At 41.0% G+C, this 17,022-nt stretch overlaps 1 protein-coding gene across 2 annotated transcripts in view; it reads left to right on the plus strand.

Moving 5' to 3' along the window:
- The window catches only part of LOC124554888 (chloride channel protein 2), a 532,144-nt gene that overhangs the window by 222,113 nt on the left and 293,009 nt on the right, over window positions 1-17,022 (plus strand). Inside the window, exons 1-2 of one of the 2 annotated variants that reach the window (XM_047128563.1) lie at window positions 12,789-13,196; window positions 14,971-15,253. In XM_047128563.1, the coding sequence (XP_046984519.1) occupies window positions 12,957-13,196; window positions 14,971-15,253 (523 nt within the window). In that variant the 5' untranslated portion in view covers window positions 12,789-12,956. Of the gene's footprint in view, window positions 1-12,788; window positions 13,197-14,970; window positions 15,254-17,022 lie in introns of those variants that run through there. The other variant, XM_047128564.1, reaches the window with a different exon arrangement.

Below are 17,022 nucleotides of genomic sequence, written 5' to 3' on the forward strand. Positions count from 1 at the left end.
TGACCTTCATTAAACTGGGGTGTTAAGTATCTTTACTCGACCCTCGCTTTGTCCTAATCGGGTCTGGTGTGGAATGAAAGTATCAACTGGATTCAAACGGAAACAGAAAAAATGCTGCTCCACGTTAGGAATATTGTTAGATGATGTCGAAATAATTGACTTTACATATCTATTCAGTTATGATGGATGATATCTTTCACCACGAATGAAAGGATGTATCGATTTCTCTGCAGTACTACAAAAATAACTTGATAGTGGGGACATCACCGAAATTCTGCAAAATTACGGCAGCACCCGGTATGCTTTGGGGAAGTGAATAATGTGTAACTGAAGCAAAAGAAAAACGGAAGATACAAGCAGCAGACGTGAAATTTCTTGCAGGAATCTGGCGACACTGGAATACCTACACTTCAGGAACTAGATCACAACTCATAGAGAGAACACGTAAATAACCGGTAGACACAATGGATAATCTGTAACTGTGACACCTGGTAATATTTAACCATATATTCAGTCGCCCAAGGAAAAGAGTGACGAGGCGGCGATGTGTTGGAGAATCATTTCTAGAATGAACTGCGATTAATACGTTCCAGTTTTATTGAGAAAATGTGAAGGACGCCTCCAGTTCTCCAGATCCTCTATGAGCGCACTTGAGTCAGTCGCATAATAAGAAACTCTGTACGAGTATAACTTTCACCCTAGTGTTCAGTATTCTTACCTAAACAACTGTAACTTCCTCGATCGTCTCGCAGGTCGGGTTCAGTTTACTCGAGCCGCATCAGCCTCTTTCGTGCAACTGTTTATTCTGCTTAGCTTCAGAAGACATACTCGCTGACCAAGTTATGAGAATTCCGCTCAGACAAAAAGAAGGATGCAATACTGAATCAGCAACAAACTTACCTTGAGAAGTGTCTGCCCTTTAGTGAATTACTCATTCGCGACCATAGTGCACCCGCCGTAGATAATTTAAGTTAGATATGCAAACTTACTCGTTTTGTATTTCTTAACACTCTCAAAACGTTTTATAAATTGTTTTCTAAGTTGTTACCACCACATATCGTTGTAGCAGCGATCGAGATTTGTATGCAACTTTAGATGCCGAATAACAACAACATTATGGAGAGGATACAGTGATGTGACAGAAGTCATGGGATAACTCCTAACATTGTGGCTCTGAGCACTATGGGACTCAACTGCTGAGGTCATTAGTCCCCTAGAACTTAGAATTAGTTAAACCCAACTAACCTAAGGACATCACAAACATCCATGCCCGAGGCAGGATTGGAACCTGCGACCGTAGCGGTCTTGCGGTTCCAGACTGCAGCGCCTTTAACCGCACGGCCACTTCGGCCGGCTTCTAACATTGTGTCAGACCTACTTTTGCCCGGCATAATGCAGCACTTCGACGTGACATGGTGTCAACAGGTCTTTGGGAATCCCCTGGAGAAATTTTGACCCATGTTGCCTCTGTAGCCGTCCATAATTGCGAAAGTGTCGCCAGGGTAGTATTTTGTGCACGAACTGACCTCTCGATTATGTCCCATAAATGTTCGATGGGATTCATGCCAGGCGATCTGAGTGGTCAAACCATTCGCTCGAATTTCCCAGAATGTTCTTCAAACCAGCTGCGAGCAATTGTGGCCTAGTGACAGTTCCATCGTTCTCTGCGAATATGAAGTCCACAAATGGCTGCAAATGGTCTGAAGTAGCTCAACATAACCATTTCCAGTCAATGATCGGTTCAGTTGGGCCAGAAAAACCAGTCCACCCCATGTAAACACTATCCACACCATTATGGAGCAATAACTAGCTTGCGCAGTGCCTTGTTGATAACTTGAGTCCATGGCATCCTGGGTTCTGCGCCACACTCGCACCTACCATCAGCTCTTACCAACTGAAATGCGGACTCATCTGACCAGGGTTGGTTGATTCGGGGGAGAGGACCAGACACTGAGGTCATAAGTCCCATCGGATTAGGGAAGGATAGATAAGGAAGTCGGCCGTGCCCTTTCAAAGGAACCATCCCGCCCTTTACCTGCAGTGATTTAGGGAAATCATGGAAAACCTAAATCAGGATAGCCGGATGCGGGTTTGAACCGTCGTCGTCCAAATGCTAGTCCATTGTGCTAACCACTGCGCCACCTCACTCGGTGTTTGACCAGGCCATGGTTTTCTACTCGGCTAGGGTCCAGTTGATATCGTCACGAGCCCAGGAAAGGCAATGCAGGCGATGTCGTGATGTTAGCAAAGACACCCATGTAGGTCGTCTGCTGCCAAAACCCATTAACGCCAAATTTCGCCCCATTGTCAAAACGGGTAGTTCATCGTACGTCCCACATTGATTTCTGCGGTTAGTCAACGCAGTATTGCTTGTCTGTTAGTACTGACAACTCTTACGTAAACGCGCCTGCTCTCTGTCGTTAAATGAAGAAATGGTTCAAATGGCTCTGAGCACTATGGGACTTAACTGCTGAGGTCATCAGTCCCCTAGAACTTAGAACTACTTAAACCTAACTAACCTAAGGACATCACACACATCCATGCCCGAGGCAGGATTCGAACCTGCGACCGTAGCGGTCGCGCGGCTCCAGACTGTAGCGTCTAGAGCCGCTCGGCCACCACGGCCGGCCGTTAAATGAAGATCATCGGCCACTGCGTAGTCCGCGGTGATAGGCAATGCCTGAAGTTTTATATTCTCGGTACACTCTTGACACTGTGGATCTCGGAATACTGAATTCCTTAACAATTTCCGAAACTGAATGTCTCATGAGTTTAGCTCCAACTACCGTTCCGCATTCAGAGTCTGTTAATTCCCGTCGTGCAGCCATATCACGTGGGAAACTTTTTCATATGAATCACCAGAGCACAAACGATAACTCCGCCAATGCACTGCCCTTTTATACGTTGTGTACGCGATCCTGTCATCGTCTGACACGTGCATGTCGCTGTCCCACGACTTGTTCGAATGTTTCGGAGGCAAAACTTTCAAGCAATATCTCGTTTAACAATTCGAAATGTGAACACTTTTAATAATTTTTCTTCTCAGTTTAAATCTTATATTCGTTCTTCCACTACAATAGTATTACTATAGAAGCTTAAATGCTGCAACTTCAGGTATAATATAACAAACGTTAGCTTCCATTGTCACTTAAACTTTAAAACAATCCCAACAGTTCTGTGTGTGCTAAGCACGCCCCAGGTTTCTTCCCGTTATTTATTATGGAAAAAAGCGTTTTAAGATAACACTGCAATAAGTTTTGGTTGCAGACTTAGTTGTTTGCACAACGGAAATACTCATACGGAACCAGCGTCGTATCTCGTGACGCAGTTTGTTGTGCGAGTAAGTTTACGTTCGGTTTAAGGGATACGGAGGATTAGCACCAATGATTACTGCGCTAGCTTCTTTTCGGCTCGCAGCGTTAGTGCTTCTGCGATGGACCTACGCTCAACACGGTTGCACTCCCAGCTATATGATACCAAGTATCGGACCATAGAAATTCGTCCGTCAGCCGCGACAAAGAGTCGTGTAAGTTTCTTTTAGTAAATATTACAAACTGCAAAATTTAATCACGCTAACAGGGGTGAATTATGAGATGCTTTATGTCCTTCATTGGCACCATTCAAAAGGATGTACATTTAATTGGTGTACTTGTGATGTTATTCAAGTACATCAACCGTCCTTTTTCTACGTGATGCAACGATGCTTGTAATCGATAAATTGTCCTGCTAAGTACAGGTATTGGACAAAAACGTGGAAACATCGCGAGAAATCCATGCTTGAACATAAATGGAGATGATAGCCAACCCTGCAGGTTGTGGTATTGTACGTGACTACGAACGGCACCTGTGCAGTGTCCTCAATGTGTTGGAAGTGTCAGTCGTGATTAGAACAGTGTTCTGTGTAGTTGTGAGTTATTTCGGAGCTAAGTGAATTCGAACGCGGGTAAATGGTTGGAGCTCGTATGGTGGGTGTTACCGTAGCCAAGGTAGCCGAAGTGTTGGGTGTTACAAGAGGCACCGTATCGAAGATGTACACCGCATACCAGGAAAGTGTAAAACACCGTCCACTGACTAACAGAGTGGACCAAAGTGTGTGCTGAGTGATCTTGGCAGGCGGTCAATGAAGTGGACGCCAGTTGTAGAAATCACTGCAGAACTGAATATCGCACTCGCGAACCCTGGCAGCACCGAAACAACACGAGACAGGAAATTTCAGGGCGAAGTGGAATTCAGAAACCACTCATCAGAGGTGCAAATTTTCGTTACGTGGAAGCGTGATGCCGAAGCCATAAAAAATGGACTGTGGAACAATGGAAGAATGTCATCTGATCGGATGACTCTTTCTCCACAGTATTTCCAACTTCAGGACGGCTTTAAGTCCCAAAATTGAAACATGGAGGAGGTTTGGTGATGATTTGGGCAATCATATCGTGGTATTCCATGGGCCCCATAGCTACTCTACAAGGCCATATTATTGCCAAGGATTATGTGACCATTTTGGCTGACCAGTCCCATCCCATACTACAGTGATTGTTCCCCAACGGTGATGCTGTATTCCAAGACGACACAGCCCTGGTTCACGCAGCTCGCATCGTCCAGGACTGGTTTTGTGAGCACGAGGCTGAACTGTCGTACCGCCTCTGACCATCACAGTTAGCATGTCCTAATATTATTGAGCTTTTGTTGTGTACTTTGGAGAGAAGTGTGTGTGATCGCTATCCACTTGCATCATTGTTACCTGACGTGCCACTATTTTGCAGGAACAATGGTATAAAATTGCCTTGAAAACTATGCGGGACCTGTATTTATCCATTCCGGGACGATTGGAAGCCGTTCTGAACGCCAACGGATTTCCTGCACAGTATTAGGCACGGTAATGCGTTGTGTCTTTGGTTCAGCCCCTGAAACATTTGTGCTAAGGTATTTCTGTCACAGTGCTTATGAGGGAGTCGATGTTTAGTACAACCCTCTTCTTTCAGATGACGTTGTTATGGTCTGAAATTTTTATGTTGATGTCGTTCTGCAAAAGGCTTTGGAATATCAGAGTCATCACTTGCAACTTTCTTACTCAGTCACAACGGTTTGACGTCTAGGTATACACATCTGGAACGATTTAGAGTGCGACGACTGGATAAAACTAGTTGTAGGAAAGGCTGACGTCAGGTTGAGTCATTGGATGACTCCTAAAGAAATGTAATTCACCGATGAGTGAAGTACCTTACAAAACACTCGATCGACCGGTTCTTGAACATCGTCGTAGGACCCTGACCATTAGGATTAATGCATGATACGGAGAATATCAAAAAATCGCAGCGCGTTTCGCGTTTTTTACTAAGCCTCAGAGCGTCACACAGACGTTCATACATCTCCAATGGTAGACATTGCAACGGAGGCGCCTGCATCAAGAAGAGTTTTGCTATTAAAATTCTGAGAGCGAACTTTCAAAGAAGTGTCAATCAATATAGGGCCTATTACTTACACCTATATATATATCTCAGGAAATGACCATGACAATAAAATCAAAGAAGCTGGATAGGAATTGATCTTCCCGCTCACCGTTCGCGAATGGAGCAGGAAAGGGATAAGTGATAGTGGTACACGAAATACCCGCTGTGACACACTGTAAGATGGTTTGCAGAGTACGGATGCAAACGTGGATTCGGTTGTCAAGTTGATTATTTTGGTAGTATAATCATACGAGCAATGGTGCATTACAATAGTAGCATCAAAGTGCAGGTGCAAAAACCTTAATATTTGGTGAGTCTTTATGGTAATTCATTCTACTTCCTCATTCTAACCCACTGGATTATCTACAGGCACAGCGCCGAGACAAACCTGTAGGTACTAAAGTAAGTACCAGTGATCTTGCGACATTAGCTAACAGTTTCCTGCTGAGTAGTTGTTCTCTAAACAGCATCCCACGCGAGAAAACCAGCTGCGTCTTTAACAGATGTTACTCGCATCTTAGATAAGTGGGCTCTTCCCGGCTCTGTTTAAAAGGAATAGCGCAATATATTCATAGGTTCAAGCCGTGCACGTCTGCATGCACCTCTGGCAGCTAACGCGCTGCAAACAATAACCTGTAGCCGTGATCCTGCAGCCAGATAGTCTATGCACTAGCTAGAATTGCGAATTAATAAAATACACAGGAATATTAATAAAAGTTAAATGAATAATTTAATAAAAAAGGTTATATTCTAACGTTTGTAATTGATCTAAATGACAGAGAACTAAGTTAAAAAATGTTTTTCGAGAAAGTACATCTCAAATAACCGAAAAGTGGTCCTACGATATCCGATTTAAAATACAGACAGAAAATAACCTTATCAAATGTAATAAAGTTTTGTTGAGGTGGTTGCAAGAATTGTCGCGGAATCCCCAAACTAAATAGTCAGCTAAGATGCGCAAAAACTAAATTCATTTCGTGATCAGAATACAAGAAATATTCGCCAGTTCAAAATACTTCATAGTTCAACATGATGATTTACAAATTAACTCACCTGAAATGACGGGCAGAAACTCATACTCGTCTATTCTCAATTCCGTAATGCCACGGGGAAAATTTAGATTTCTGTAGCAGCTGTTCACCACCTAGAATCAATCACCGATACGATCAAATTGCGCACGTTACCACAGGTGGGTCTGCCGTCTTCCAGAACGAATATTAAAGTGTCCTCCTTCTTCGAGATATAACGGATAAGTACCCAAATACCTCCCTTGAGCGAACCACTTAAAAAAAAATTTCTCTGTACTTGATTCCACTGGTGTTCCATCACTGTCTCCTTTTCCACTGGTTGAAGGCCATCTCCACCAACAACACATCGTTCTTATGTTTTGCATACATGATCTGACCTTATGTGAACACTTTTCACACTAAACTAATATATTACAACAATATTTAAATAAAGAAAAGTTATAAAAATTTGGCCACACTGAGACATTTACAACAAATATAAATAATAGTTTGTTCATCAATAAATAAGCCAGCATTCTTGTGCAACTGTGCTCACCTTAAATGACAACAGATTATCGTTACATACGTTTACAGTGTCTCTGTTATTAGCAGAAGAGTTCTGGGAACCCCTTGTTGTAGTACTTAAATAAATGAAAAATTTTAATGACTCATAAAGTTCTTTTCATATGAGTGGCATGGCCTGCTGTAGTAGGCAAAAGAAGGGGACCAGCGCAAAAATGCTCCTATCAGAGCACAAACAAGGCGAATATGCCCCTGTCTTATAAAAGACTGAATGAAAAGTGGGGTATCACCTGCCTCACTCTACCTTCCTCAGGATCTGTAAATATTACCCAAAAGTTTTGGCATGCGACCATTTTCGAAATGCTGAGAGTGAGGGAGACAGTGGCAGTGTGAAAGAGACGGAAAAGCAATAATTACTGGAAGATGGAACAGTGTTAGGAAAAGAGTGAAGGAGACAGTGCCAGTGGGAGAGGAATAAAGAGAAGAACAAAGTGAACGTGGGTGAGAGCCACTGAGAATGAGAGACAGGGTCTATGACAACGCAACGAATAAAGATTGTGACAGTAAGAAGAGAAGGCAGCAGTGGGAAGTCATGGAAGAGATAGTAGCAGTAAGAGATAGCAGGAGGGAGACAGTGACAATGGGAGGAGGAAGTACGACAGAAAGAAGGAGACTGTGCCTGTGAGACAGGAGATTGACACAACAAGATAATGACAATGTATCGGGGTGAATGAGTGAGTAAGAACGGGCAAGCTGGGAATGGATGGGTGTGAGCAACTTACAGCGATGGACTGTTGGATGTGAGCTTGTTACAGTTATGGGAGCTTGTGGGAATGAGAGATTTTAAAAAGAGCGCGAATACGTTCGCCACAATTTTTGACAATTTGTTAAAGATGCTGAGGAATGTAGAGTGAGACAGCTGGTACCCTGCATTCCAGTCAGAGGCTTTTAAATAACCAGTAGTATATTTGCCTTTTTTTGTGCTCCGATAGGAGCATTTTTACGTTGGTACATTATGAATGACAATATGCACGACACTGGTGTAACACTCTACAATATTTATTATTTATTTCACAAACTGGTTTTTGGCTGATACGCCATCATCAAGTACAAAAATAAATATGTGCTGTAGTGATATTTTTGCAGGATCAAAGATTTTAAACTAAGGCATCGACAGAGTATCTCGGTTTCCAAATATGAAAGCTGTTAATGTTTGGTTTTGGATAAAAACAAGAGGAATTATCGCAGTGGAAATGTGATGTGAGAATATTTAACTAAGATAAAATATGTCACACATTAACTAATGAACTATACAATAAATTACGACAGTTGTTCTTAGAAGAAAATAAACTCAATAATAAACTTTGGTGACATGTTGCAAGAGAGTGGCCGAACAAAATAATCTTGTCTTTAATAGGTCCTAAATTACAAACAGATAAGGTATACTAGTGAGATTAAGCAGGTAAGTGAAACAGCTGTAAATATACAAAGTAATTTTTAAAAAGGGCAAGAACAATTATAGTAACTGTAATAAAGGAAAAATGGACCATGTGAGTAAGAGGGGTAATTCACATGGCCTGGATGGGATCATGAGTAGTATCTGCAGTTACATCTACATCGATAATCAGCAAGCCGCCATACGGTGAATGGCGGAGGGTACCACACACCACTACTAGTCATTTCCTTTCCTGTTCCACTCGCAAATAGAGGGAGGGAAAAACGATTGCCTATAAACATCCGTACGAGCCCTAATTTCTCCGATCTTACCTTGTATGCGTTACAAGTGGCAAATAAGGGAACTGTGCCTGGTCGTTCAGTACTAAGCTTGGACAAATGGAAATGAATTTATTAATTTCCATCATTTGAAATTAGACCCTCTTCCTTTCTTTATGGTTGTACTTTTGGTCTATTTTAATTATATGTTAGTGAAAAATACATTAGGTAAAACAGTTTAAGTGGAAAAGCAAAGAGGAGACGTCGAGCGTGGTGTATGGGGACTTCTCAGTTATAAGAACTTGCGTAAATAATGTTGTGTTTTGTATGATACAGTAGTAAAGGTAACAAGCGGAAAGTTATAGATCATTAAAGCATTTCGAGATACGGCGGCCAAATAACTGTCATAGTGCCTGGAAGCAAAACATCTCAACAAGTTTCATAACATTGGCTGCAAACGGAAAAATATGTTGTTGAACTGTTTGGAATTCTCCCTATATAGAGAAGAGACGCATGGACAAATTTATTTAACCATTTTGGATAGACAGTGATAGGAATTCAGTAACTTTGGAAATATTACACCGCATTTTATGATGAATGAAAGATACTACAATGGATATGGATTTTACTTCCTGTACTGGTTCTGTGTAGCAAATTTTATCAGTACATAATTTATTTCGACTTTTCGACTTATTCCAATTGTTGTAACGCATTCTGCAGCGATCACGGAGCTATTGTTGTTATCATGTCATCAGACTGTCTGCTCGTTTGCACACCAGTTTCATTATTTCGACGTGCTGGTTGCAAACCAAATTTTCCACAGTGGTACATCCCTCTGTCGTCACCTTGCACCACGTGAAAAGAATTTTGTGTTATTTTATTTTTAGATTTCCTATAATTCGAGGCGCTTCCTCCAGAGAGCTTGAATCAGACCAAATATGAATGATATGCGTTTCTGATTTTACTGAATTCGGAATTTAAGTTGGGGGTAATGCACCAAACAACGCTCATCCGTCTCGTATTTCTTTCCTTCTGTAGAACTTTCTTTAGTTCTTGTGGAAATTTATGCCTCTCCCAAGTTTTGTCTTTCACTTTAAAGTCATTTATTGATGAAACTGGGTTCATATTAATTGCGTGGCCATCCTCCGCAGCAAGCACAGAAATATTTGTTTTGTAAATAAAAACCGCCTTTTCTTGCTGCACTGTATTTTATATCTCCCAGACGCGTTTTGCCTTTTTCATTGTAAGGCATCACGAATGGGATCTAGAATGATACAGTTTCGTTTTGAAATGTGTTATTTTTGGGCTGTAAAACAGTTCACATCTCATTTTTTATGTAAATAGGTGATTACTTAATAGTTCTTAGCGTTTTTGTCGGCATCTGCGTTTCCTCTCATTGACCAGATAAGAGGAAACGCAGATGCCAACGAAAAACGCGAAGATCTGTAAGTAATCACTAATTTACATAAAAACGAGACGCGAACTGTTTTATACCCTATAAATATCACATATCAAAACCAAACTGTATCATTCGAGATCGCACTGATGATGCCTTACAGTGAAAAAGGCAAAACGCGTCTGGGAGAAATAAAATACAGTGTACCAAGAGAAGGCAGCTTTTATTTACAAAACAAATAGGTTTATTTAACCCAACCAAATTATTTTCTTGTGCTCTCCGTTGCTCATAATTACCATACTTTGTTCTGTTTAGAAAAAATATCCTTCTAGCTACAAAATATATGAGACTGCATCAGTATACTGTTATCTGCATAGGCGTACAATTTATTGCGAATTTGGCTTTTTTTCAGTCATGGAAATTCTTATGCTTTCCTCTCCCTGTGTTTTTCATACCTTATTAATCCCCTTTTTTGTTTTACTACAGCACTGGACATTCCGTCATTTCTGTAAATCTTACCTTATCTTCAAACTTAGCACAGATAGTGTCAGTTTACATCATTACCTTCATATTGTACAATGGAATGGCTGTAAATTCTGGTTTTGTTTTGTAGGTAATTTGCAGCTTTAATGTGAGTGATTCTAAGCTAGAAGCTCAGTACATTCTGCGTATCTGCGGTCCTATAAACTTCAGTTCTTGGGAGAATAAACCACTTTTCCTGTAACAGCCAAATAACTTCGTCCATCGCGGCGCGCTGTTCACCTCCGATTTCTCAAAATTGCCCTTGACTGCGAGTCAGGCAGACTATTGCTGTTGTCATCTCAAATTTTCACCACATTTTTTTATGCTATATCATGACATTCCACTTAGCCCTCTCGTCCCTTAACGTTCTCCAAGGAAAAATGAAGTCATTAATCCTGTTGGCCTTAATGAACTTTAATTACTAATGCGGCAAGAAGGCGGTTCACTGTTACCCATACAGACCAAAACGCTAATTTTCCTATCTGCATCAATAACCCGCAAGCCACTTGACGGTATGTGGCGGAGGGTACTTTTGTACCACTAATTGATCTTCGTTAGCAAGACTTCTCCGTAAACGTGAAGTGAGCTTGCGATTCCCACCTCCTTTCTCATCACATCCCCCAGCGTTAGGTGCACACAGACCTCCATGAATGCTTGCATTGTAAAACGTTGAAATTTACTTTCACATTGCTCTATACGTGTCCTCTATTCGGTGGACGTCTGTAGCCTTTCCGCAACATAGAAAACCATTTTGTTTCCAGCTTCACGTCTTTAAACGCGTCTAGCTTTGATCGTTGCAAAGTTTTTATAAAGCAGAAGAACATTCCTTTTAGACGACGTATGAAATGGATTATGGTGAGCGATGCAATACATACGTAACATGGAATTAACACTGAAATCCAACCCAAGTTCCACTTCTGCCTTCATTATAGACGACAGCAGATAAACATAGAAAATAAAAAGAGAGCTATTACTCTTTTATTTTAGAATGAAAGTAATACATCTGCCAGTTTTTCGTTGTGTTTACAGTTTACTACAATTTGTTGAAAATTCTTACTGGCACAGTAAGAAAATAACACTTACCCTAGTGTTTTAGTCGGAAACTAGCAGCTCGATCAATTCCGTATCTTTTTAATACAGACTGGTTCAATTTTCCGGAATATCTTAGAAACACAAGCATAAGAAGATAATTACTTGTTTACTGTAGTCCAAAATTAATAGCCGGCCCTCTCTGTGCTTTAATAACATATTTTCACATAATTTTCTGACATGTCATTTTAATGAGGAGCAATAAATCCACGGGAGAGTAAATATAACTTAAGTTTAGGCTGGATGAGAAAAAAAGAATTTATTGTATACTAATAGTATTCGCTTTCATTTGTTGTGTTCGTGTCGCGAATCTGAAACATATTTGTACTTCCATATACAGTAGCTATAATATTTACGGAAAAGGAAAGATCATCCCTTAAAATATTTGTTATTTTCACAATATCACAGGATATCACAGCGAATAACATCTAATTCTGTAACACGAGCAACCAACAGCACATATCATTAACCTGTGGTTCACAACACTCATAGATACGACGTCTCTTGTCATATACAACAAAATACAGTGTACAATGTTCCATTTTCTAAAATACGCAATATTATTAACGTTGTTTGTATGAAGAGACTTCTGTTACCATCACAGTAAGAAAAAGTCTGATGTAAATTAAAATGTTAACTATTTTATTAAGATCATTCAGAGTATTTAAAAAGGTATGGTGCATAACACGTCACAATTTTTAATAAGGGCTGTGTGTTAACTTCACTCAGTTAATTTGCATCCTTTACACATATATGCATTTTGCGCAGCCAACAGATCTAAGTAAAATTACATAATAAAAATACACTTACCTTATTTTCGGACACACAAGTAACTTTCCCTTTTGTGTAGGGGTACTCAGTGCAACTTTTTGTTACATTCGATATTGGCGCTGCGATAAGAAGTGCGCGAGGCTGGCAGATACGCCAGTTTCTTTCTTGCGAAGTTCTTTGCGAGTGGTACGGCGTTAGATTGAATTTGATTGAGGTTGAAATGACACCCAATTAAGTCGGCGGAGTAGATTGGGCAAGTAGCGCACGTCGCACGCTTAGTCAGACAGTAGCTGGCGCTAGACGGGCTTGAGCGGATACGACCTGGCCACTGCGTTCGGACGCCGTGGCTGATCGGAGTCGGCAGTGGATGAGCGGTGGAGTTGCAATTTAAGATGTCTGCAGTGCCTCCCACGCGTGTATAGAAGCTGACACTAGAAAAGGAAAAGTAAAGACAAGTTACAGTTCACAGAAGAAAGAAAGGAAACTGACATGATGTCGCATTTACCGACTGTGCCGGAGGAGTACGGGGAAGAGGACGACATTGACTCAGAATGGGAAGACTTCGATCGTCTCATGAACGAGTACAAAATGCGGAGGCACAATTTGGAAGACTCTACGATGAAGGACATGAAGCAGCGTAATAGGAAAATGCACCAGCAGGCGTTCTACCCGTGTCCCGCACCCCAGCCTGCCGAATTAATGGAGGACTTCGATTATGTCCACACAGTGGTGAGTTTGCGTACAGGAGTTCGACACTCCAGAATGAGCAGAGCCTGTTTTGCTTAGTTCAGTTCCCTCTGCACGATCTATAGACACTATCTTGTTTTGTTTTTTTTAATTTCTATTTTGCTGTTGATAACTGTATACTCGAGATAGTATTCTTATTTCACTGTGTTTCGGTTTTTGCTTTTAAACAGTGATGTTTGATGAAAAATGGAATTTCAAAAATTCTCTATTTCATGTCTCCGAATTGCTGACACACGGTCAAGTCAAAAGTGGTCCTTAACTTACGAAAACTAAATCCAAGCACTGCAGATAGATTAGATGTAAACTTGTTACCCAATTTAATGCTTCAATAGAATGCATGCAATGATCAAATAAATAACCTTATTTAACATGTATAGAAATTATGCTGAAATATTATGTAACATATATGCGTTTCGCTAGCAAAAACTCGATACTTTTGGTTTCGGTTTTGAAGAGAGAGAAAAAAAAAGAGATGATATACAGTGAGAGAGAGAGAGAGGGAGAGAGAGAGTAAGAGAGCTCTATAGATGACTACAGTGATTGTTTATTGGTACGCGATTGCAAAGTCTCACATTGGAAAACTGAGCCAGTGTTCGTACATATTTCAGTGCGTAACATGTGCGGTCTGCTTTCAGTAACGGGAAACTGCGAGTAATTTTTTCTTATTTGTTTGTTAGCGAAATGCTTCAAACAAAGATATATCGCTTACAGGGTGATTCAGTGGCAACCTATCAAAGATGGGGAAGCACAAAAGCAGCAAAATAACACAATGAAACTGAAATCGGAAACTGTGCAGTCAGAAGTTATAAGCGAAAATGTCGGCAATGACAGCGGAAAAAACAACGATAGTATCGCAGTTACTCCCTCCGTTCACCAGAATTTCCTTTATAGTCCTCTCGTGCACATGCAGAGCACTGAACAGAAATTGCAAAAAGTGAATAAAATATAACACGTACAACGAAGACCTATTTTTTGTAGTTACAAAGGCGTATTCGAAATGCCTTTAATCACTGTAAAACAACGACAGGCACGGTAGACACACAAATAAAGAAAAAAATTAGGTTTGCGTACCTCCGGTAAAACATACATTTTCTGGCTACCGGTAAATAATTCGGCTTGTAACGTTTGACTGAAGCAATTTATGATTTTCCATAGTCTCTGCAAGTTAGTCTAGTCCTGACGGAGCACCCTAACATACCTTGCGGTTTTCGCTGAAATGGATAGTTTCTGAATGAAACCTGAAGCACGTGTTAGCTTCTCCTCAAAACAGAGCGATTGTATTGACGAATAATTTACCGAAATTCCCGCAATGGTGTGCTGGCGTATGCCACTTTTTAATATGCCATTTGAGAGTTGCTCGTTATATTTCATGAAAAATTAAAGGTGATTGTCAATAGTTAAAGTTCATGATGGATTAACGTTAGACCTGTGTATAATACCTGAGAAATTTACGAAAGATGAAATCCGAGATAAACGATCCCTAATTTTTTTTAAATATTTTACCACACTGTTCCCTTAAATCATTTAAGCATTGTGTGAGAACTTCGACGGAATTAATAGTCAGGCACTTAAAAGATAAAAGTTACAAGTAGTGAGTGAAAACTTTTCTTTAGAGCTGATACGTTACACATTTATAATATTACGTACTTGATGACATTATATCTCCTATAAAAAGGCTACTTTTTCAGTTAGTGTCAATGAAAATTCCTCATTATACTGTGTCTTAATTTCTTTAACTGAGTACTTACTTTTTCAGATGTATGGCCGGTATACCAAAGACCTAGGAGAATTTGCAAAAGAAGAAGCACGCCGGCTCAAAGCACTGGAAAAGAAGAGAAAGAAGGAAGATAGGTTAAGGAATCAAGAACTTCAAAAATACCGCGGCAAATGCACCAGCAAGGTCATAGCTGGCATAGTGTTCGTGTGGCGCCATACCTTCGCCAAACTGGGTGAAGACTGGGTGTTCTTGGCACTTCTAGGTGTCATTATGGCATTATTAAGTTATTTTATGGACAGGGGCATCAGCATGTGCAATAAAGGTAATCCACCAGTGCATTCTGTTTTATTTAGCGTAAATTAGCTTGGCCGCGCGGATTAGCCGAGCGGTCTGAGGCGCTGCAGTCATGGACTGTGCTGCTGGTTCAAAATGGTTCAAATGGCTCTGAGCACTATGGGACTTAACATCAGAGGTCATCAGTCCCCTAGAACTTAGAACTACTTAAACCTAACTAACCTAAGGACATCACACACACCCATGCCCCAGGCAGGATTCGAACCTGCGGCCGTAGCGGTCGCGCGGTTCCAGACTGAATCGCCTAGAACCGCTCGGCCACATCGGCCGGCTGTGCGGCTGGTCCCGGCGGAGGTTCGAGTCCTTCCTCAGGCAGGGGCGTGTGTGTTTTTCCTTAGGATACTTGAAGTTAAGTAGTGTGTAAGCTTAGGGACTGATGACCTTAGCAGTTAAGTCCCATAAGATCTCACACACATTTGAACATTTCTTTTTTAAATTAGCTTGAAGCTGCAAAAGAAAAAAGAAGTTAACTGAATGTGCGGGACAAATTAAAACTCCAAATTGGACAGGGAATCAGATCATGATCTCTACCTTTAACCAGAATTGCGCTGGGGATCCAAGCACGTCTCACGGACAGAATTTTCGCTTTAACTTAATTGTCACGGACTTCTCCCCAATCTCTGATAATCTGCAGCACACAAAAAGCAGGGTCAATTTTAAATTGTGACATACACAACCAACGCAGCGGATACTCTGCACAGATTAAGAAAAACTATTTTCCCATAAATTCGTCTTTACAAACTGTGATGTATAGCCTCTCATAACACAGTCTCGTATTTTCATACAGAAGAAATGAAAGTATTTTTCCTCTCTGTAGACGCCGCAGGAGAGATTAATTTTAACCAAGTAAAAAGCTTGTATTAGAGTCCATAATCGAAGACAGGCGGCAGTAAGTCCGTGTTCCGATACTGTTTGCTACTATCCTTTGTCATATTGTCAACCTAACTTTTGTAGCTACTCGGTCACTTCTAAATCAAACTGCTCCATGGAGACTCTTCTGTCCCCAGATTAACTTGTTGAAGATACACTATTCTATCTCATGTAGTCTACTAGGGCAAATCGGGAAGTAAGGTCCAATCTGTCGCAAAATGGAAACCACAGTGAAAATCCGATGAAGCTTTGCGTAGATGTGCTGGACAGTCTCTCTAGTATACTTGTCGATTGCGTCACGTCGCTCTTTCCAGATCTGAGTTCACGGTGAGCACGTAAATATGCCTAGGAAATAGTGTATCACGCCTAGTATGAGTGCCTGTGAAAGAATTCTCCTGATATCATGCAGCCCACACAACATAACTGTCATGCGTTTCCTTCTTCATGACATTTCTCGATCGCTCACTGCGGGGCAATGCCTCTCCTGCCACATTTTCGAATGGAAGTGTTTGATAACTAACCATACAGTCCGGATTTAGCTTGCTCACATGAACCGTTGATAATGAAGACAATATTTTGGTACAGACGACAAGTTGCAGACCAACGCAGAGAATTGGCAGACAGCACAGGCAGCTGCGCTCTATGACAAGAGTATTGGAAAGTTGGTACAATGCTACGAAAAATGTCTCAGTCGGAGCGGCGACTATATAGAGAAGTAGGTGGAAGATGTAGCTAACTTTGCAAATAAAACGTTTTTGAGTTTCACTGTGGTTTCCATTTCGCGACCGATCGAACCTTACTTTCCTAGTAGGTCTCGTATAATGACCTCCTACGCGGCATAAGGAAAAGGACACGTGAACAGACGCA

This window comes from Schistocerca americana, chromosome X (genome assembly GCF_021461395.2).
Source record: "Schistocerca americana isolate TAMUIC-IGC-003095 chromosome X, iqSchAmer2.1, whole genome shotgun sequence".
NCBI lineage: Eukaryota > Metazoa > Arthropoda > Insecta > Orthoptera > Acrididae > Schistocerca > Schistocerca americana.